We start from the raw sequence: 23,500 nt of genomic DNA, 5'->3' as shown, positions 1-23,500 counted from the left end.
ATTTTGGGTTCGGGCCGTACAGCTTTAAGCCACCTCTCGCTAAGCATCATCCATAACATCCACAACGTCTTATTGCTTTTCTCCATTCTTCATTTTCCTTTAAATGCAGCCCTCACCTGTTTAAAAGGTGTTCATCCTTTTATTGGACGGAAATGTGTTTTCTAGCAGCTCTCCGCTCTATTCCTACTTTACCCAACATCCCGAGGGTTGACGTTGATGTGTAATGTTACACACAGTATATGTAAACTTACTTCTCTTACTTAGTACTTGAAAAACAAAAGTGCAGCATGCATTATGTGTAACATTGGACTGAATGTATTGAAAGGAACGGCACCTGTAGGTTTAATGAAAATGTCCATCTTGGCGTTATTTAAACTAGATTTCTGAGGAAAACGTATATGGATGTGCTGAGTGCATGCAATTCCATTCAGATCACATCATTTCTTGCCTTTTTCTATTCCAAGACAAGCTTGTATAAATCTCTCTTGATCTGATGAGAATATTGCAGGTTTTGGATGGAGCCTTTTTTAAGATAACAGCAGGGGATCCAGCTCAAGACGTTCGGACATGGAGCACATGTAAATCCCATCCGTTAATACTCTCTGGGTTGCTCTTACAGGAATGGCAAATCAAATCCGGCCCAAACCAAATCTCATCAGACAGATGTACAAACCAATGATACCAATAAATCAATGTGACTATAAGAGACACACATACATACACGAGCACAAACATTTATGATCGAGGCCCGAAGGCTTTCGAGTCGTAGTCACCTCTGGGAGTGTCTGACGTGGAACGCCCACCGTGCCTGTGCATTCATTTAAAACACCACAGCCACTACAGAGGCCTGTTCTAAACAACGTGGTCTGGCAAAGCATTCTGGACCAAATCTTGATGCTAATAAATAAAGTAAAATCCAATTAATATTTTAAGCTAATCATAGCCACAGAGCTGGAGAACACACAAAGACATATTGGAGCCCAGGGGGGCTTCTGACTGAAGCTCCCAGTAGACTGAGGTCACTACTTTTCTCAGATTTAAATTCAAAAGCTCTTGTTTTAAAGAATCTTCTTATAATCCCAACTGGAATCATCCACAATTAACCTAGCGAGCTCTTGACAAAAGCAGCACAATTTTTTTCGTAAATAGATGACTGAGGGAAAAAAAAATTAACATGGCATCATGTCTTGGGGTCGTGTAATGATTCCCTCACACATACATGAAATGTTCATGGCTACAGAAGCCATTTGAAGCTATGAGAAGCCAGCTCGGATCATTCTGAACGACTGTGTAAGGTTATTGCTTTTTCATCGTGCTAGCATCCCAAAACACAAGTTGTTATGAAAGCTATAAGATAATAGACGTGCGTGGTTGGGCGTCTGTGATCACTGCCCTGCTCTCCGGCTGTGTATAGGTAGTGGGGGAGGGGTAGCGTTCACATTTCCCACCCAAGGATAAGCAAAGGTAACTGGGGAGAGCCGAGGAAGGCGGTGTGTGAGTGCATCTCCGTCCATGCCGTGTGCTACGGCCCGTTCATAGGAGGCGTACTGGCCGCTTGCATGCCTGTTTTCAGAGATGGAGGGACAGATGCTTGTCCACAGTGTCAGGGCTCGCTTGCTTTCTCTCGCTGACAGCACCACCAACTGCCTCCTCTTACATAACCCCCTCCCCCTCTCCAGGCCCACTGCCTGCCTTTATTGGCTTATTTCTCTCTTTTTCAACCCTAGCATTTTCACCCCAGTGACTGCTGCTTTTTTCGCCCCACCATCATCCATCGCTGATTCATTCTATTTTTATTCCAATGTAGATGCTCCTGGACTGAAAGCATGAATGCCAGGTTGGATATTGTCTTTACAGAGTGTTTGTGTGGTGCACATTCACATGTTAGAGCAGGGGAGCAAGGATCCTTTGAAAGGATAGGACCAGATATGATTCCACAGAGTGGTTTATCCATTAACCGTGCTGTTTCAACGACATAAGATCCCAACACGAATCACGACGGAACCTATCTAGATCCTAATTTGTTTCATTGTAAGTTGAATATGGAATGCTGGAAATGAGCAGTAGAAAAATTAGGTGGCAGTACTGTTGGATAGTAAAATGCTCCATGTAGGCAATAAAGGCTTACATAATCACATCTGCTGTGAGCTTTGGAATGTGTGAAACACGAAATAAGCCTGATTGGTCTGGAGGAAAAAGGCTTCCAATAGATTTTACACACGAACCAAGAGAAAGTGTCAATCTCTTTTTTGCCTCTTCAAACCTCCCCTTGGTTTGTAGTAATCTGCTAATATCAGTCAGGTTGCGGTTCATATGTGGGCTCAGCTCAGGGGGATCTCTTGCACTCTGTCACTGAAATTTCAGCCTCCATTTTACCCCTGTGCTTCTTCTCACCTTCCTTCCTCCCATGGCCTCCCATCTCTTGCTCAAAACGCGATCCGACATGAACGGAGGGACTACAAACGATGCAGCGGCTCCACTTGCCGCAAATACGAGACTACATAGACACATACTCATGCACAGCTAGAACCATTCCTTGAATCTCATGCTCACCGAGCTACCCTTCCCCCACACGAGCTCACTCTCATGCTCACATCCATGCACCTTCCTTAATTAAAGACTGCGCTTCTGAAGCCGTTATGACCTTTTATCAACTGTGATTTATAAACACATGTAAATAAATGGGGACAATAGAGACAAAATGGACACATGTAGAGAGGCAGTTTCATTCACACTGTGCGGCACGTATGACCGGCAGCGTTTGGGCAGATTACTGCTGATTCCCTTCTTTTTTTTTTTTTTTTACACAACATGTTCATTATATTGTTAGTCTTTTGAGCAAAATTACTTGCTAAAAAATAGAGGCTAAATAAGAAATGGAACTGGTATCAGAGATCGATGTCATCATCTTTCTCTACTCCGAGCTAATGAGACACAATCCTACAATTAGTTGATCTCTGAGAGATCTAATTCTTACAATCCAATGTACAAAGTCTGTCGTTAACGTCGCCGTTACAAGCTTAAGAGATAACTTACAATAATTGCAAACTGCACCCAAGTGCTGCTTCAGTGAATGAAAATGCACCATTTTTGGCCTATGGTGACTGCATCGGCGTAAGCCTTTGACGACATACACTAGGTGTGTTAAATGTATAAGCATTAGTCATCTGCATCAAATCCAAACATGAAGATCATCCCTATGTGTGTGCAGTGGAACTGGATCAGTCCTGTTCTCTTCTCCCTGCTTTGCTTCCAATAGAGGAACCACAGTCAACAAATGGGAAACAGGGGGCTTGAGATGAATACTAAATATGAATTCTCTTCTATAAATCGACAGCTGATACATGATGGGCTCCGTTTTACTACAGCGGCAGCTCATCTGATCCCAGTCCTCCCCAGTCAGGCCCCACAGGCCCGAGCTATCTAACAGAGTGAGAAAGATGAGTTACCTGGTCATACCACTCCCGGTTGGTACAGGTGCACTCGGGCCACCATCCCGCTTGTCCACTGGAGTTGTTGCCGTTTACTTTGGGGCCACATTTGGATTGGCCCTTTGGGTTGGGGCCTCCAGGGCCCCCACCAGCCATAACCTTGCCCTTACTTCTCCCCAAAGTGCCCCCTCCTCCTGCTCCTCCACCTCCACCACCTCCTCCTCCTCCTCCTCCTCCTCCTCCACCTCCTCCTCCTCCCCCCATGCTTCCACCTCCCCCTGAGGCTGGAGGGGGTAAGGTCTGGCCTCCCCCGTACCCAGGCGGGTATCCATAGGGCTCGGCCTGCCAGTCTCCTCCATATGACGGGGCGTCCATCCTACGCAGGGCAGCCATACGGGTCACCTCATAACATTCTGGGCACTTGCAGCAGTGGTGGTGTTTGTGCATGCTGGCTGCGCTGGCTGGACTGACGCTGAGCTGAGCGGCGTGGCACTCTGTCTCTGCTGCCTCCTCAGATCTCGCACGGCGCACTGTGATCGGCTCACAGAGCGCTACTGCCGACGGAAATAACACTGATCACAGAAATTTTCTACAGATTTTCCCTTTTTGTCAAATCCTGTCACTCTCCGCTTTATTCCTCTCGGATGTAGAAAAAAAAAAAAAGATCAAGAGGGACGAGAAGCAGCAACAGGAAAACAAAAATACAAAATGGGCACGTAGTCTTTGTCCTCTTGACGTAGAAGATCAAAGGAAAAATTCAAAATATTGTATACGACCACACAATCAGAGACCAGCCCCGATGGTAGAAATTTCCTCTTGCTTCTCTTGGTTCACAGTGATACGCATATAAATTCATAGATATATATATATATATTCTTTTGTTTATATATCATATATATTTACACACACAAATACATATAAAAATATTAATATAAACAGACAAGCACAAATACAGTTATGTACAGGGATAAATGTATATATATAAATATCTATATGTGTGTGTACAAATATATATATAGATATATAAACAATATGTATAAATAAATAATATCCGCAGATGAAAATCTTCTTCTGTTCTTGGTATCTTCTCCGGTCTGTCAAAATCTCACGGTTTTCCTCCTGCGTTGAAAATCGTTGTCTTTCTCTCTCTGTCTCTTTTCTCAGCCTGCAGAGAGGAGCTGAGCACTGGATCGCCTCTCAGCCAGTTTGCCCTAGATGTGGATTATTCAGAGGGATGCAAGCAAGCAAGAGGGAGATGGAGAGTGAGAGACACAGAGAGAGTGAGAGAGAGAGAGAGAGAGAGAGAGAGAGAGGCAGGGGGGGGGGGGGGGGGGGGGGGGAGATACGTAGCAGCATCCCTCCAGCATCTCAGCCCTGACAGCCACAACCAATCAACTGGCAGCGCTGCCATCAGCAGCAGCAGCACCAACAGGACTGAGCGCTTCGCTAGCTGCTCTTAAAGGGGCCACAACAACTAAACCTCACTGCTGCCTGCCTTGGGTGAAAAGGTGCTGCTTCACAAATCAAGGCACAATGACAACATTGTATTTGTCTATTTCCTCAATAAAAAAAGGTCAGGAAGTTGTAGTCTGCAGTCTGCCAATGCCGACACGCCCCTGATCCACTAATTGTGAGTCTAATCCACGTTTTTCATCAGACCAATGCAGCCAAAATCCAACTTACAGTGAGCAGCCCTGTCCCTCCGACTGGTGACTGGTCACCTCCGCGGTCATCTCTAGTTCAGCCGCAGATTTAACAGCTTTCATGTGCACGTGATTGGCAACCTCAGGCTCTGTGTCCCAGCACACATCTGTAAATAATCTCACAATGGAAGCAGGTGCAGCAGATGAACATCTTTCTTTTTTCTCCTGGGTTTCGCTAGACCTGCCTCTCAGCAGTGATGCCTTTGAATCACGCTGCATTACTTTACACCACTCTCTACCTCTCTTCCTTTTTTAGTAATATTACTGGCAAAGCAGCACTGCAGTTGAATTCATTTCACTGTTAAGTCCTGCCCATGTGCAGTATTGGGTCAAAATAAGCACAGCGAGAGAAAACTGCACTCCTGAAGCCTCGTTTAAGAACCACAAGTGAAATATTTTATGTTCACAATGATGACATCAACACATGTGTACGAAACCAACGAGATTACACGCTTGGGCTTTCGAGTGGGTGGAGGAAGAGATTGAGAGTGAGAATGTGTGAGGGGAAAAAAAGAGAGAAGGAGAGACTATATGCTTTCATGTATGTGTGGCGGTTATATTTTCAGTAATGCGATTGGACTGCAAGCTTATGAATTTGTGGGTTGATCACAGCTAGATATAAAACATCATGACATTGAGGGTGAAGGTTTATTTTTTTTTAGAGACCGAAGAGGGAATGGTACAGTGTTGCCATTAAAGCCCTGCATATATGCATTATTAATGAAATGTGACGGGGGAACAGAGCTGGGTGTGTCTGCATGGGGGGAAGAGTACATTTGTACAGAGTCTGCATGCTACAGTGCTCATGCATGAATGCTGTTTCATTGTTTAGACTAAAATATAAGACATAGCGCCTTTAAACTGTCTGTATATTAATGTGTATATGTGCAACCTTCCTGTTAAATTGAAAAACATTTCCCGGCGAGGGCACACTGCATTGTGTTGCAGCCCTACCAGGAGGCACACAGCAGGCTCAGTGACACTAAATTACATGCAACACTAACTCACTTCATTATGATGATATTCTTTCACTGTAACCTACAGAGATTTGCCAAGCAGCGAACAAAAAAAAGGAGGAGAAACTTGGGCATCTTTTAAACAGAGACTGAAAAAAACACTGAATGCCTCAAGTTAAATTGTCGGATGCAGCCACAAACCCAGCTGAAGCCAATCAGAGCAGTGAGGCGGGGCTTCGAGGCAGCGGCTTGAAAGGACGATGTAAGCATATCGATCACAGCACACATGACCGAGCACATGTTGCAACCATCCTTCCCTAGCCCCGCTCTGTCTCTCTTATAAACTGTCCACATCACATTTACCACACACAGAGTTTGCGGTTACAAAAAAAAGACACACACACACATACTGTACGGCACACAAAATGAGGGAATGGCCGGCAAGATACACATAATGAAGGCAGGAGAGACGGACAGAGAAAGAACCTCTGCACTGAACGAAGACAGATATGTCATCTGTATGGGCGGGCGCACACACACACACACACGCACACACACACAGATCTGTGATATGAACTGGCTAAGTAGACATATTTAATACCTCGGGGGGAAATAGATCTCTCCCTTTAAATATTACATAACATAAAATATATAAAGAATTTGGTAGGTCGTTTCGAGCCAATCAATTGCTGGTTTTCTGTATCAGAAGGACAGCAGGAAGTGGAACACAGCGAGGTAATATGCACTAATCACATTACAGCTATCAAAGAAAGGGTCTTGAAGGTTAATGTAGTGTTGGTGCATGTGTCGTGTAAGGCATCTCATTTTCCAACCTAATTTTGTGGATGAAGACAAAACATATCCTTTATGTTTTAATCCCTAAAGAAATAATGTAATGCTGCTCACTTCTGCTTCTGTACGATTAAATATTTCAGCAGAGTGTTGAAAATGTGAAATCTAGGCAATTGCAACCTTGTCCAAGTGGCAAAAAACCCACATGAGTACAATATAGTGTAATCAAAAGCCATAGCCCGGCAATAAATACAAAGTTTGTGCAGATATTTGTTGGGGTTGTGTACCCTAAGCTTTGTTTGGTCGTTCGCAGTGTCCTTTTATTAGATAACATGATATTGTCAAATTTAATCAGCAGTTTATAACGTAATAAAGCTGTCACCTATATAAGATTATTTTTCCATTTGTGACACAGTGCCAAGCAGAAAAAGCAATATTCAGTTACTGGCATTTCTTTAGTGTTTAAACATAAATAATACTAGAGATGGAACAACGTAAAACCATCAAAGAAATGTCACAATCTCTTAGTTTTTCTTCAAACATGTGGACAAAGATGTTCCACTTTCAAAGAATCGTGATGAAGCTTTTTGTCACAATTACTGAAACGACATATGACAACGACAAACGACATGATGATGATGATGATTGAACTGTTAGCTCGTAATTACACTCTGACTCTTACCAAACGTAATAACTATCCTAGAAAATACAATAAGAACAACTTGGCTTTAGAATACCCAGAAGACTCATGGCAATATAAAATATATATAGAAAAAACAGACATTCGCCTATAACACATATCCATGCACATACAGGTATACATGCATGCATGAGTGGGGTTTGTGTGTGTGTGCAGTCCTTGATAAATATTGCACCCAATTAAACAGCTTGGACTGGAAAGGAGTGGATGAACAGCATCGGGTGATTTATCTTGTGAAATGAAAGCAGTAACCTCTGACCTTCTGTTGACAAATGAAAAAGAAGGAGCTGTGATTTATGGCATAAACGAGGAAATTACCCTGTGCTTTTGAACAGAGATGCTTTTCCACATCCCACCTTGCAGCTCCCCCAACACTATCAGCTCAGCATCAGCCTGCACAGCGCCTATTACATAAACCAACCTGGACACCCTCTAACAAACACACACACACACACACACACACACACACACACACACACACACACGCTATCGTAATGAGCATTACAACCCCCCAACCACAGCACACACCATGTATTGAGCTTTTCAGTCATTTCTAGGCATTTCTCAGAGAAGCTTTGTGACTACTCCTTCGTCACCTGACCGGATGCAGCACCCTAAAAGGACAGTCGGTAGTGAGGCAGTCTTAAAGAGGCAGCTCCATATCAACACGTACTAAGCTGCTCCACTGTAGCCTTAACTAACTGCAAGAGGGGGGTTAGGAAGGACGTCTTGAAAGTCTCTTAGGCACCGTTGCATCTAAGCAGAATCCACTTCGCTTGCCTACAAGCAGATATTGAAAGGAATAAATATTTCAGGGAGTCTTTCCAGTTAATGCTTCCACTGCTCAATGAATTGTAGCTTTGTTACGTGTGAAGGGAGCAAAGGGAGAGAGACCCCGGGACAGAAAGCCAGTCAGACTGAGAGAATGAAAGATACTGATCAGTTTTGTACTAAAAGCCAATATAACGCTGAAAACAAAAGCTACATGGCTAAGACTCCTATTAATAGGCCTCAGTGGCAGAGAACAGCTGCTCCACCACACACACCAAAAACAGCACCTCCAACTGATGGAATAATGAGAGAGAGAAGCATGCACATGGAGCAAAATGAGGAGTGGAAGGGAAATAAGGAACACAAGATGGCAAGAGTGGGAGATTGTATCAGAGCTGCTAAGGAACAGTGCTTGGCATAGATTTTGTACATGCATATGAAGACAAAAGCAGAGGGAACGAGAGCTAGGAAATGGTATGCAAGTAGAGGGTTAAGAGATGAGTTGATAAAATATGACGAAGGTGCTGTCGGTCCACGACAGACACCATAACTGAGGAGAAACAAAGCTAAGGTGCCCTATGTGTGGGCAGAAATGCGATGACTAGAGGGGGCATTATTGAAGCACGGTGCTGAACAGAAGGGGGGAGTAAAAATAGAGAGAAGAAAATAGAGAGATGCCGAGAAAACAACAAAGTTCTTGTGTGTCCTATCAGTGCATGGGAATGCAAAATAAACCCTGCGTTGATTACCCATTCACCTCGTCACAGAGAGCAATGCATATGGAGTCAATGTGCTTGCTGAGTGTGCATCATCACGACGGTGCTCAACGCCTGGATGGTGTAAAAAAACAACACACACAGAGCCGAAAGAGAGACGAGAGAGGAAAAAAACAACAAAAAAAACAACAAAAGACACAAATTAAAAGGGGAATGAAAAAGACAGGATGAAAAAACAGAGAAGCGAGGAGAGAGATAGAGTCAGAGCAGTCTGTAGGGATGCAGGCGGGGGAGGAATGTGGTTTCCATGGCAACCCGAGGAAGGCTGAGCTCTGGGTGTCCGTTCCAGCTCTGCACTGCACCGGCCCTCGCCTCTCATCCGCCTTGCATTCTCTCTCTCCAGCCTCCCCCACTATATCTTTCTCTCTCTGCACCCCCCCCCCCCCCACCCCTTTCAATTCCTCCATCACGTTCCCTGCGACTCCTTAGCTCTCTCACCTCCTTCCTTCATGTGATAGAGGGAGTCACACACACACACACACACACACACACACACACACACACACACACGAGCCAGCTCCATAATATCCAGAGTCAACCTGTGCTGTCACCGTATATCTTTATGCAGACATTATCATACGAACACATTGAATCCATGTGCTTGCAGCCGTGCATCTCCCTCTCTTTTACCCTCCAAGCCCACTGATCCACGTGCCCCCCCCCCCCCCCCCCCCCCCCACACACACACACACACACCCATTGCACTAGTTCCGGGCTCAGCTGAAAAGCCAACGCCTGCGGCCACTGTGCTGCCATGTGCCGCTGGCTGTGTTGTAATGGGGAAGGCATGCGAACACAAGGGCTTTTAATAATACTGAGGAACACGGCTAGCCTATGAGACATATCTCCATCATGACTGCTGCTCATGTAAGCAGCAGGTTGACCACAACTCTTTGAAATTGTTTGACATTTTTGGGAAATATACGCTTATTCACTTTCTTACCAAGAGTTAGATGAGAAGATCGGTACCGCTCTCATGCTCCTGCATTAAATATGAGGCTAGAGCCAGCAGGTGGTTAGCTTAGCTTAGCATAAAGACTGAAAATGGGACACGGCTAGCCAATTGTAACAAAATCTGATTACAAGCACCTCTAACGATCACCAATTAACACAATATATCTGGTTTGTTTATTCCGAACAAAAACAAATTAAAAACATATATAAAATAGCACATAATCCGTCATAAACCACACATTGTAGTTCTTACACAACAAAGATATTTAATTTGTGAGCTTTAGAGGTGCTAATAGTATGGACTTTGTTACCTTTAGACAGAGCCACGCTAGCTGTTTCCCTCTATTTACAGTCTTTATGCTAAGCTAAACTAACCACCTGCTGCTAATTTTGTTTTTAAACGGACGGATAAGAGAGTGTCATTAATCTTCTCATCCAACTCTCAGCAAAAAAGCAAATATATGTATTTCCAAATATGTTGAATTATTCCTTCAAATCTTGTATATTAGCACAGGGCGTCAGTGAGAGCAACACCATGGTAAACAAATAAACCAATACTTTAGGATTGAGGTATTTTACAGCTGCAGGTGAAGAGAGTGATGACAAAATATTTACAAAATGGCTGGGCCATTACCGTCCTAAATACTATTAATTACTGTGATCTGCATGAGCATAATATATGCAAATTATCATTGTAGGTGTTGAAATGCTGAAGGGAAAATTAAAGAATTACATTTATTTTTAGCATGAAATATTAACAACACAATAAACAACACAGATTCCATCCATTCAAACTGATCAAACAAATCTCTAGAAATAAATTCCTGGACTCTTTAGACTGCTTTGTGATTTCGCAGTCATGTCTCAACACCAATAAAATGTTTCAAAGGTCATGAACCTTTATGAACCGTAACAGATGTTTCATGATGCTTGGGCACTTTTGTGATGCCTCACTAAACGGTCATGGTGAATACGTAATCATCACATCATCAGGTTCATTAGTATCTGCTTCTATTAGCAGCAGCTGCCTTTTCTGAAGCCTGTTTAGAACCTCTGAGGAGAAGCTGTGTTCAGAAAGCCCTCTTGGAAACTCCTTTCTGCTTTGCTTTACTGACCTTTGGCACTTCGACATGGGATAGAGTCACCAAGCCAGAAACTCGCTCCACTTTGTGAGAGCTCCTCCTGCTGGTCACTTGCACCAGAGACACACCATCCTCTTCCTCCTGGTCCTGTGGGGACAGCCAATGATCAGGACAGCTTGTGGATATCAAAGATTACAATCATCACTAACGTCTTTAAAAGAGTAAGTCAACATTTTAGGAAATTTGCTCATTTGCCTTCTTTTTTTTAATCGTGTAGCAAACTGAATATTTTTTACATCCAGGTGGTTGTAAGAGTCTTTAAAGGTGCAGTATAGCAGATTCATAGCATTGATTTAGCAGCAAACAACTATTGTTTACATAAAGATATAGTGAACCAACATCTACCTGAAAAGAGAAAGAAGTCGTTCAAAGCTTCTCCTTGCTTTATTGACATAGCCGGGCCGGCTTTGCGTGCTTTCAGTGCATATTGGTGCATGTGAGCCCTGCTGGCTATAGCTCACGGCCGCTGCTCATGTGGCGGTTACAGCCGTCCTGACCTAAGCTGTTGTCGCGGGAGCATAGCACCCACCCTCCGGTTCCCCCGGAGATTAATACCGTTAGCTCTGACAGCCCTTTTTGCCGTACTTGTGCCTACTGACTGTGGGAAGAGTCTACAGTACCTGCAATTCACTGAGACCGTTGCCACAGTTAAAGACCACACAGAACCTCAACGGACAGCAGAGGGCAGCCTTTAGAGCCGGCCATCACTGGTGCAAAGTTAAAAAAAAAAAAAAACTTTTTTAAAGTTACCACAAAACAGCCCCAAACATTTTCCAAACACAAAGATGCACTCTCTCTCTGCGGATACCTCCAATTAAAATGAAAGCTGCTCAACTTGAAAAGACAAGCGCTTGTATGAATATACTCACACCTGTACCTGTACCTGGCATCACTGCAACTGACAGGCTGTTGCAAAAACACACAACACAATGTTTTTTCCTTGCTGTCGCACTGTTATGGATCAGATATACTATGTGTTTTTTTTTAGAGATGCTAAGTGAGTTTCTCTCCGACGGCTCCATTCCCACATGGCAGCGCTGACAGGCAGGTCAACCGACAGCCCTTTGCACTGTGCACACTGTGCACTTACATACTCACAGACACACAGGCACTTACTAAATTGTGCAGACACATTTGAAATGAGTCCATCAATTAATAATTTGAAGTCATACAATATTTAAAATGTATGAAATGTTTCAGTGTCTTCTTGGCTATTATCGTAGTTAGTCCAGGATTATTACACAATAAAAAAAGGGTTTTGCAATAAAAAAACACTAATCATTTTTGAATTCTGAAATCAACTGGACTACAGAAAACAGATCCTTCTCTCATGGTTTCTTTCCATTCTTTTCCGAAGGAGCTATTCTCCACTCTCACCTGCTACTCTGCACCAAATCAGGGAATTTGCAGACTCATTTAGTTTTCCATCCCATCCTCCACTCAGGTGACAACATGGCTAGAATACTGATGAGCACCTCACCGGGTGTCCATTAAGCATCTCTCTCTCTCTCTCTCTCTCTCTCTCTCTCTCTCTCTCTCTCTCTCTCTCTCTCTCTCTCTCCAGGACTGTGCCTGGGCCCCACAAACAGCTGGGATCCAGAGATGGAAGGATGTGGAGAAGGATCAGGAGCCATGCTGCACTGAATTAGAAGCTCGACAGGGTGGATCACAGAATACACTGAGAGGAGCTTAGGATGGCAGAATGAAGTTCAAACCACTGTCATAGTGTGTGTGTTTTTTCTATGCGAGTGACAGATGATGAACATCTGGCACTGACTTTATGTGTTTCAAGTGCGCCGACCTTTATTTTGTTTCTTACCTTCCTGTCTATACAGGAAGAAGGAATATATCACGTTGTGTGTCGACATCTGCTGCGTGTCCTGCATTGTATCAAACATATGATCAGTTTTATAATATAACGTTCAGTGTGAAGGACTGACGGAGCTGAAATAACTATTTATTTATTATTCTGACAAATTTCATCAAACAAAATCCGTTCCCCCGCACAGCTCTGTGATCAGATCGTCATGGATCAATAAAAAATATATAGATAAATGGTTAAAATGATGAGAAATGGATAACTGGTTGAAATAGCTTCAAGTATCGATCCTCGGGATAACAGTATTCAACTTAAAAAATCTACAAAAAAATGTTACGTGTTTAGGAGCAGTCACAGACTGGACAACTCAGTCTTCTGCACTGAAGCGTCCATTTAATACAGTCTAGTAAATGACAACTTTATTGTAGTTCCTCTGTTCAACTGACCATACATAATCCAGTTCAGACTTAGCACATGAATTTCAAAAACATATTGCCGTTAAGTGATTGACTGACTGGAGGGGCTGTTAAGCACAAAGGAATAATGTCAGATTAAAAGTTCTTATCTCATGTGAGGACTGAATTTCAATATCAAATTAATATTATAGGCCTAAAAAGCACTGAAAGGGGTTTGCACTTTACATGACTTAAAAACACTTGCATATGTGACATTTTTTATGATTTGTATATATGTATGAAATCCAGTATAGATCCTATCAACCAAACATGCAGAGTGGCTCAGTCAAATCCACAATCCTCCTGCTCCATGTTTAGCCCTGTTCACAGAGAAGTAGCTCTTAGCCCTTCCTGACAGTAACGAATAGTAACTGGTTATTAGTAACTAATAACTAATCAGAAGGTCTCAAATGACCGAACAGATTTGGCAGAACACATTGGAACACACCCACTGTATTGACCCACTGTATTGACATACACTTGGAAATGTGCGACCGTCTTTTAAGAACAGCAGGAAACAGGAAACAGGAAACAATGAAGCTATCCTTTCTTTGTAACGGAAAAGAATTGGGAAAGATCACACAAGAGAGAGAATCCCCTTTCAAGGCCACACAGGGGAAAACATTTGGAATCAATGTTACAATGAAACGATTCAGCAGATTACAATGGATGCTGTGTAGAAGCAAAAGAGATAAAGATATCTACTGAGGATAAACTGATGTAGGTGGGTAAGTACTGTTTGTCTAGGCCGGGGCAGTGTCCTCTCTAACGCACAGCTAAGTAGAAGAACACATTCATGTTCCTCAGCTTCTGGAGCCCAAGTTTTCCTGACCCTTGTACGTAAACAAAGAAAAACACCTGGGGTGTCATGGTGGGCCCCCTGGTCTAAGACGAGTACCATATAACCACAGGGGGCCGGGGCCAGGGGCATGCGTTTCTCCCCATGCTTCCTGTCTGTCTCTCTACTGTCAATTTTAAAATGACGGCCTAATGCTCAAAGTGTGATATTGGAGATTTTGTTTTTATTTTTTTATGCATATAGAGACTCAATCCGCGTGCTGCATGTTTCTAGATACATTTCAGCTCACGGAAGAGCTTAAAATACAATTTATAGTGGGCTCTTTCCAAGTCAGAGTATTTTGGAGTTAACAGTGAAAGGCTGTCTTCCAACACTACCAAGACTCAAAGTCTCTGAAGGCAAGCTATGGGTCCATTCCCATTTCTGTGGTGTTACAGTAAATTTGAAAGGAACTGCTAATATTATTATATCAATATTGCACACTGGCACGCCTGTAAATAAACTGTATACAGTCCAGTATTATGTAGTTTTATTGAGTACATTAACCAGCATTGTTCTATTTGAGGCTTCTTTCAGGCCCTCATCATTTGATTAAATTAGTCTGATGTTTCAGTGGAAGAATCCAGTTTCTAGGTTGAAAGGGATTAAAGTGGGCATTGTGCCTTAAATTCAGTTTCAAAAATGACATGTTAAAATGTTTAAAATGTTGCTAAAATTTAAATCAGGTATTTTTTGTTTTCAGAATAAAGGTGTACCCCCACGTACCGCATGTAGACTAACGTTGCGTGACTGTGAGTGCAGCCAAATAACCACACACACACACACACACACACACACACACACACACACACACACACACACACACACACACACATATGAAGCAGAAGCTATAGCGTTTTTCTGATCTCTGTTCAAAAGCAGGCCAGAGATCATTCAGTTAATGGGCTATAGAAGTCAGCCAAAGATCAATTTCATTAACATTCTGGCATAGCTGAAGGGAAGTTATGAGGCAATATTAAATCATGTAAGTGACATGAAGTCAGGGGTTCCTACCCATCCAAAGACTATTAGGAGATCAGTGACGTGGAACCACTTTTTAACCACTGTGTGGACATTGTGCTGCTCCTCCGTTTACATCTGAATATGGTTTAAATCTAAACAAAATGCAGCTTTGCTTCCTTCAGTTCAGTCGTTGTGCTTTGTGTCCTATACTGAAAATATTCTAAATAACCCTGTGACTGCAAACATTTGTTATAACGAAAGGACTGGCTGACTTCATGAGAGCAATCCACTGATGAGCAAATGGTAATCAGTGCTCTTTTGACTCCATCTAATTTCCTCTTCTCCCTTCTACCCATGTGTCCCCTCCTCCAACTTTTCCCCCGCCTGACACTCACTCACCAGATTGAAGTCATAGTGACTCATGGTAACATTTTCTCCACGTAGGAGTGAGAGGGACACAGGTAGTGACACCTCCTGTTGGCTGCCGAGTAACCTTTGCGTGCAGCCAAAGCACGGCATTCGGCAGCATGTGTGACACCAGATACAATGTAAACATTATGTTCATATTTTCTACAATCTATAATGTGAAGAAGGAAAATTACCTCCAACGCATCTCGCCTGCCGTCTCCTTTCACGACAGTTTGTTCCGTGTTCAGTTGCAAGGTCACCTCGTAACACTCTTGAATATCTGTGAGAGAAAACAAAACAATAATGAGTGTCTTTGTTCTTTACAAACAGATGTTTGCGCTTTTTTTTCTCTCTCCCTACTCTGTAATATTTACTTCTGTTCATATCTTCGCAGCCTTCTAAAGTACACTGCTTTGGTTGAGTGAAAGAATCCAGCGATCAATCACGGACACATTGGGAGATGTTTTCGTCAGCGGTGCACCGGGTGAAAACGTGGGGGTGAGAGTCGTCCGTTTACATGGAAGTTATGTCTCCACATTTGCAAGTGTTCTTCTCATCTTGTTGCTGAACTACATGACTCAGGTAGTGGCTGAGTAAATCATCAACTCAGTGTCTGTCTATAAAGGTCCACGTTACAATATTTCATGCTGCCTGAACAACATGCATCATTTCTCTACTTTTTGATTCTTTTAGTACAACGTCATCGTCGATCAAATACACTAAAGGCCATTTCCAGTCTCGTTGCTTTGAAGCTCCATTTTAGGGTGAGGGTACATGAGATACTACACATTCTTGAATAAATGTAGACACTGCCCCCTAGTTGAGCAGTGGACACTTCATACCCTAATACATGCTTTGATTTGAGTGCTGTAGAAAGGGAAGTTGGTTTCACAAAAGCTATTTCCTTAACTATTTCTTAAACATTTTTAATAGCACACCGTATTATAAATCTAAGGGTGTAAAAGCAGAAAAAAACATCAGCATGAAAGCAAGATTAAGAGTCTACAGCCATGCCAGCAGCTCTGTGAGGCTGAGCTAAATGCTAACGTCAGCATGATAACATGCTCAAAAAGACAAGCATAACATGCCGGTGTTTGTTTTGCAGATACACGGTTTACCATGTACACCATCTTAGTTTAGTACTCTATTAAAGCACCACAAAATACTATGAGAATAACACTATTAGCATTTATATATCAGTGTGTCTTTTGAAGTTTAGCTTTTCTTTTCAGACTCCACTCTGTTGTCCTCCCTTCTCTTCTCGTCTCTACTCATCAACTCTCGGCTCATTATACGCCCATGTCCTGTGGTCACCTATTGAGTGGCAGCCGTTTGATGAGAATGCACCGGGACAATTTTGCTGATGTCACACACACAGGACTGGTTACTGCACTGTTGACATAAAGAGGTTGCTGGAGAGTTCCTCAACTTCCCAAAGTTCAATGTCAGGACAAGCCGTCCTACACAACGCATTTGAGAGGGACATCTAAGAAAACTTAACACATTTAAAACGTTTTTTTTCCTATTAATTCAATTATGTGAACCTTTTGTTGAAGCAGAGTCAAAGGAAGTTCGGCACTCTATGTGTGTGTGTGTGTGTGTGTGTGAGACGGAGAGATAAGAGTCAGTATGTCCCAACAAGATACTGTGAGAACAAAAGTGTAAGAATGGAGCATGTGACTCATCACTGTGTCTGAATGTGGAGGAGTGAAGCCATGTGTGGGCAGAAGGGTTTGTTGCCCAGCTGACTAAAGAGCAATCTCGCTCACACAAACTCTTATAGGCCTGCAGACACACACATGCTGTGGGGCCTACCTGCACATACACACTTACATACAGGCACAGGCATACACGCAAATACTCACAATGCCACTACAACATGGTTTAGAGGCAGTACAGAATGTGAAATTGCTATACAACCAGAGCAACGACAATAAAAATAATATTCTTTCTTGCCCAAAATGTTTGTATTAAGTGCAAGTGGTTGCATTTATTTGCAGTTAATTTTACATATGTTGTTCTATTATTCACTTTTCTTTTAGGTCTGTTTTGGGAAAATAATTGACTCTTAAGCTGCTAAAAACTGCTCCACTATGTCTGTCTCTCATTTGGTGCAGAGCATTTAGTGTATACTGGGTTTATCAGAGCTGATAAATGGTAAAGTTGATGACTATAAAACCAAAACAAGGACCTGAAAGTTATCTAAAGGTGAGGTGAATACCGCAGGCGATAATTCTCTGAGGGTTCATCACTGCGAGTGATTTGACTCATTGTTCCCAGAAAAGAACCTGGTTAGTTAAGCTTTAAATAAGTCTTGAGAATGTTGCATCGGCTAAGTCTTGCAAGATTTGCTCTTCAGCTGCATCCCGGACACCTGGCTTGCTTTCACACATCTAACGCTTCTAATTACATCGTTTGCATCTATTCCTGGCAGAGGTAACAAAACAGAGAAAATTGCTCAATCGGGTCTGGAAGTGTTTCGAGATCAAGATTCACAGTCACACAAAGTACAGACAAACTGTGACTTTCCCAAAGAAATCTTTCAACCCGTCCAACCCTCACAGACCACAAATATTCCTGGCCATGGAACAAAATACATAACGCAAGGCCAGAAGTCTCTTTCACAGGACTTATTCCCAGATCTCTTTTTGATGTAGGGACTATTTTAGGACGGCCTGGTCGGAGCTCTAAGCCATTTTGCCACAGTCATAGGGGGGTTCCTGCACCTTCTCCCTGTCAGACAAAGACTCTGCATGCAGATCAGTGTGTTTGTGTGGTGTTATAGGCCTCTCCTATTTGTCATGTACCTATTCAATTGGACTGAAGTCATCTCTGTATTGCCTGCCTGGGTGAATCATACAACAACAACAAAAAAGAATGTGCCCCTGGTTCTTTACATGATGATGAGCAAGCCACGGCTCACTAGAATAACACATTCACAGAAAACTAGGTCACAATTTCAAGGCAGGGCAAACAATTCACCCCCTTGTCACTGCCCCGATAAAAAAATCCCCAGACATTTAGGGTCTTGTCTAATTTAACGTGTGTTTGTGTGCCCCAACTCCCTGCAGCCCCCCCCATGCCTCCCACTGCATGTTTGTATGCTGGAACAAAAGGGTGGACGCACAGTTAAGGCAACCTTTGTTCGTGACTGTGCAACCATGCAGACATCCAATCAAGTGGCCAGCACTGAACCTTCCCACACTGCATCAAACTCCTCTTTACTTCCCACAGTGCATCGGAGCTATAAATCTTGCTCGCCAAACTTTCTACCTAACCCTTTCTAAATTTTCATCAGAGCACACAAAAAAAAAAGAAGTTTACAGCATCGTCAGCTCTGCTCAGAAAGCTCTCCGCAAAAAAGCAACACAAAATGGTCCGAAACAGAATCGCTTCACATGGACCCTGAGCATGCCAAGGCAAACACAACAGGAGAGGATAAGAGGATGAGTAATGTTTATACGGCACAGTATTCCTACTAGTGCTGTGAACCGGCTGCTTCTCCGCTCTACCTTCCCTGATGAGGACCACATGTTCAGCGAAGCCCTGCACCTGAGACACACCGACCACAGGCCTCTTCTACCTCTATCCTCGCACTCTGCACAGATGATCCGGAGAGCCAGGAGGGTTGAGGGAAGAGGCTTGGCATGACGGCCGAAAGCGGTTTATTTTCCTGTCGGCCTCTGGCAAGGCAGCCCTGACTGAACATTCTTCGTGAGGAATGTTTTGAATCCTCATTTAGAAAGCGAATCCTCTCCGAGTTTCCCTCTCTTAACTAAATAACAAGATGTATTACATCTGATATCAATAGTTATTAGAATTGTTTGTTCTCAGCATTAAGCTATTATACATGCATTTTTAAACGATTCATATTTTCTGCTCAAGGACACTTTCAGCATGGCTCATTCTTAGTCCTATGAGACCTGTGGCATTGTTGGCGATCCCAGCTACAATTTCCATCTGTAAGAAGCTGTAGCGGGCTCAGTCTTACAGACAGAGTGAAGATAATAGATATCATATGAAACTGGATGACCTAATGAATCCATTGGTGCCAACGACATCATGCTAGGTTGTTGGGAAGCAGGCTGAACGCTACTAAGTTAGGTTGAATTTTAGCAAAGGAAAACTGGCATTTTCAAAGGGGTCCCTTGACCTCTCACCTCAAGATATGAATGAAATGAAATGGGATCTCTAAGTACCCACGAGTCTCCCCTTTACAGACATGTCCACTTTATTTTAATCATATGCAGTTTGAGGCCAAAACCATGCCGCTTTTTTGCATTGTGGAGATATTTCAGTCTGGACCGAAGTAGTGACGCGACCTCCCATGCCATCCCTAGATCCACATACACTGCTAGCATGGTGAAAAACATCCTTGGACACTCAAAAGGACATCCATGTCTGCAGAAACCCCAATTCCAGAAGCAATAGTGATTTTTCTTGTATTGTGTAGTAGCGTATGTGTAATATTTAAAGATACAGTCTATCTATAATGCCATTTAGTATAAAGTAAACAATCAACAATTTAAAGCGAGGGTTGGTCATCTTCACAAACTAACAAGAGTAAGCTAGATTTATTATCCAACCAAAAGAAGGTTTGGTACTATCTTATTTGATTGCTGTCCATATGTAAAGAGAATTTCAACAAATATAACAAAAACTGTTTTTTGAACAACATTACCAACCCTAGCTTTAAAGAACAAAACAAATATATCTTCATATGTTTTTGATTAGGGATATCAGCATGGGACAGCAATGATTAATATCCCAGGCCGCTAACAAGAACAAGCCAAGGTATTTTTATCTTCCATTATTCACTCCCTGCAGAGGCTTTGTGTTGCACCGTTTAATGTATTTACTAGCAGCTGATAACCACCTACAGATAAATACCATGTGGTCTCATGATAGCTCTTGTCTGTACAGGTTAATGATGAAGGTCAAAACAATGGATTACTAGATACTAAGAGCCAGAAAGGGGGCACCAGTTGTGTCTTCCTGATTGGCCAAATGAATGCTGCCTTTGCGATGGGACTTGTTGGGCCGCTAAGCCATATTGGTCTTGAAAGATGGACTTTGAATGATGGGATACAACAAATGAGTCCCCAAGACAAACTTCACTGTGAGATCCTGTCTTCATTGCACTACAAACTATGGATTCATATCATTCCGACGTAGTCTTTTAAAATGGTACTAAGCATCAGGCAAACAAAAAAATATGTGATAGAAGTGGGTTCACTATTGCTTCAGCTACATCACTGGTAAAAACTGTCATACTGTATTTCTTCAAGTGCTGCCTGGGCATGCCCCCCCCCTCAGCTCCCCAGCAGTGGGTCAGCAGTAGCAACAGCCGACCCAAGGGCAAGCATCATTATAACATGTCTGTGGTAATTAGAAGGACCACTCGACCGTTGGTTAAACTGAAGTAATGTGCTTCATCTGCTTTAAAAGGAACTCCGATTCACATTGGCTTCCCTGAGCTCTTTTCAAAAACACCAGACTTGCCACGAAGGTGTAGCTGGCTACACATAATAATAGTGACTCTTCAGTGTCTCATTAGAAGCTATACGCACACTTTGGGATGCTTTAAGGAAAAGTCATACAAGTTTAGTCAGCAGCAACTTTAGTTACGACTATAGCTTTGAGGTAATGGCAAATCAACTGTTTCAGGTTTTCAATGATTAATAACATAAGTTCATGGGGAATATGGTACAAATGAGGCCATTTTGTCAAATTCAAGGGAAATATTGTGCTTTCACAGTGTGACAAGTGTGCGCTTATAACAACTCAGTCTATAGATAGACTGAGTTGCGGTGGGTTTTATTAGGATTTCATTACAATGTGAGTATGTTACAGAGGAAACCTTTGTGGGGCAGACAGAAAGGCCTCTTTCATGAGACTTAATTGGGAAAGACCCAGTTAACCTCCCATACAAATTAATACAACCTGACCCTGTCTACATCCTGTGTCTGCCTGCAGCCAATCACATGACAACACAAATCAGAGTATATAAGCTACCCTAAATAACTTGAGTGTAGCAAACCATAAAAACCAAGCTGTAAACCGACTCTCTGACTCAAAAGAAGAGGAGGGTGTGAACAGGAAAAGTTGTTTAGTAAGTCCACCACAGCTCTGATGTAATTTAAGCTAAAGGGCAGAGTTTTAAAAGACTACCTCCTGGAAAAAAACGAGCTGTTGTAGAGTGTTTTTCTTACCAAGAAGGGCATGGAACAGCTGACTGCCCAAGATGGAAGAGACTTTGCCCACGCTGGTCTTCAGGGCCTGCTCCTCTGGACTGGTCAGGTTGGCCTGGTAGCGTCTGAGCAGCCCCACTGCTCGCTCTGTGTCTGCCTCACAAGATAAATACATGACTCAGGACAACAGCAGCAAAGAACCTACACATGTTAGCATTCATTGTTGACAGGGTTAATGTTATTATCATGAAGTTGGGTTATAATTAGTATTTATTGTGTTGCTGTTGAAAGTCAGTTAATCCAAGGATAGAATATGAAAATGTGATCGGATATCTCCTCAAATCTGTTACGACTGCAATTTACAGATAATTTTTTTAACCGTTTGTTAGAAAAAAAAATTGGGAAGAATTTGAATTGCAAGTCAGAGGCCTTGATGACTTCCTTTAATATATTGTTTTCTCCAACCAACAGTCCAAAACCTTAAAATATTCAGACTAATGACTATACAGCCGGAGCTGTAGTGAGTTTGTGCCTACGTTTCTGCCAATCAACCAATTCTCTAATTATCTCTAATAATCTACAGAGAATAACTGATTTTAAACAATCAGCAAATGCAGAACTCGTAAAAATATAAAGGTGTCCCAAAGGATTAAATATCATTATACATGAAAACTTCAACTTCATTTCTGACTATCACAGACATAAGGTCATGTGCAAATATGATATTTTAAAAATAATAATCATGTATATTTGACTCAAATGCAGCACTGGTGTTAGTTACATCCCCCTGTAGAGCACATTAAAGGTATTTTCTCTTGCAACACGACTGTACAGCTGGTTGTTGAACCTGGTGGGTGGTGAGGAAAACAGCACAGAGATGATGCACATCACGGAGGTAAATCTACAACTTCACCGCTCCCTACCTGATCCTGAACATTTAGATCTCGAAAAAAAAAAAAATCTCAACAGTAAGTTTCTGCCCGGAAGTTGCAAAATTCTCCAATTCCAGTATTTATATACGCACGCATGTTTCAGAAGGGATTATAAACGGAGGTTAGTGAGCCAGTTAAAAGCCCTGCAAAAACTTCCACGTACTACTGTGCTGACGTGAACCTAAAATTAGCTACAAAACCGATGACACGTGAGGGCTACGTTACGTTATGTTAACGGTACTTACCATATTTATGTACCATGGTATGGGCAACTCCAAAAAAAGTCATGTAAACAACGGTTTTGAGTGGGTTTTTTAAGAAGAAAAATAATTATAGTAATAGTCCCTCCTTCTTCACAAACGAGAGAGAAGTTGCGTTTTAAATCCAGTCGGCAGACACTCTGTTGGTGTTGCTGCAGCGGTGGTCCACACCCACGCAGCTAAGAGGAGACAAGAGGAGACACTTTACTTCATGTTAACTCTCCAGAAGTTTTTTGGGGCAAACGGCCTGAGAGCGTGATGTGTTCCTCCTCCCCTCAACATGCCTCGCCTCCATTGGAAAACGTCCCTGTGGCTCTAAGCCCTCATTGAGACGCTGTTATATTCATATTAATACATTTAAACTGCCTGGATTTAGCTTGGATTATCTACAGCATGTGGAACAGTCATT

General features: G+C 42.5%; 1 protein-coding gene across 9 annotated transcripts in view; it reads right to left on the bottom strand.

Annotated features, from left to right (window-relative positions):
- dlg3 (discs, large homolog 3 (Drosophila)) overlaps positions 1-23,119 on the bottom strand; it is a 71,353-nt gene extending 48,234 nt beyond the window's left edge. For 4 of the 9 annotated variants that reach the window (XM_076103283.1, XM_076103284.1, XM_076103287.1 and 1 more), the window contains exon 1: positions 3,450-4,216. In XM_076103283.1, the coding sequence (XP_075959398.1) occupies positions 3,450-3,878 (429 nt within the window). In that variant the 5' untranslated portion in view covers positions 3,879-4,216. Of the gene's footprint in view, positions 1-3,449; positions 4,217-11,198; positions 11,313-12,989; positions 13,002-15,902; positions 15,989-21,920; positions 22,053-23,076 lie in introns of those variants that run through there. The other 5 variants (XM_076103285.1, XM_076103281.1, XM_076103282.1 and 2 more) reach the window with 5 other exon arrangements.
- Positions 23,120-23,500: the final 381 nt, after the last annotated feature.

The sequence above is a fragment of the Anarhichas minor genome, unplaced genomic scaffold (assembly GCF_050575085.1).
Source record: "Anarhichas minor isolate MPS153535 unplaced genomic scaffold, ASM5057508v1 ptg000028l, whole genome shotgun sequence".
Taxonomy (NCBI): domain Eukaryota; kingdom Metazoa; phylum Chordata; class Actinopteri; order Perciformes; family Anarhichadidae; genus Anarhichas; species Anarhichas minor.
This window is presented reverse-complemented; position numbering and strand designations above follow the sequence as displayed.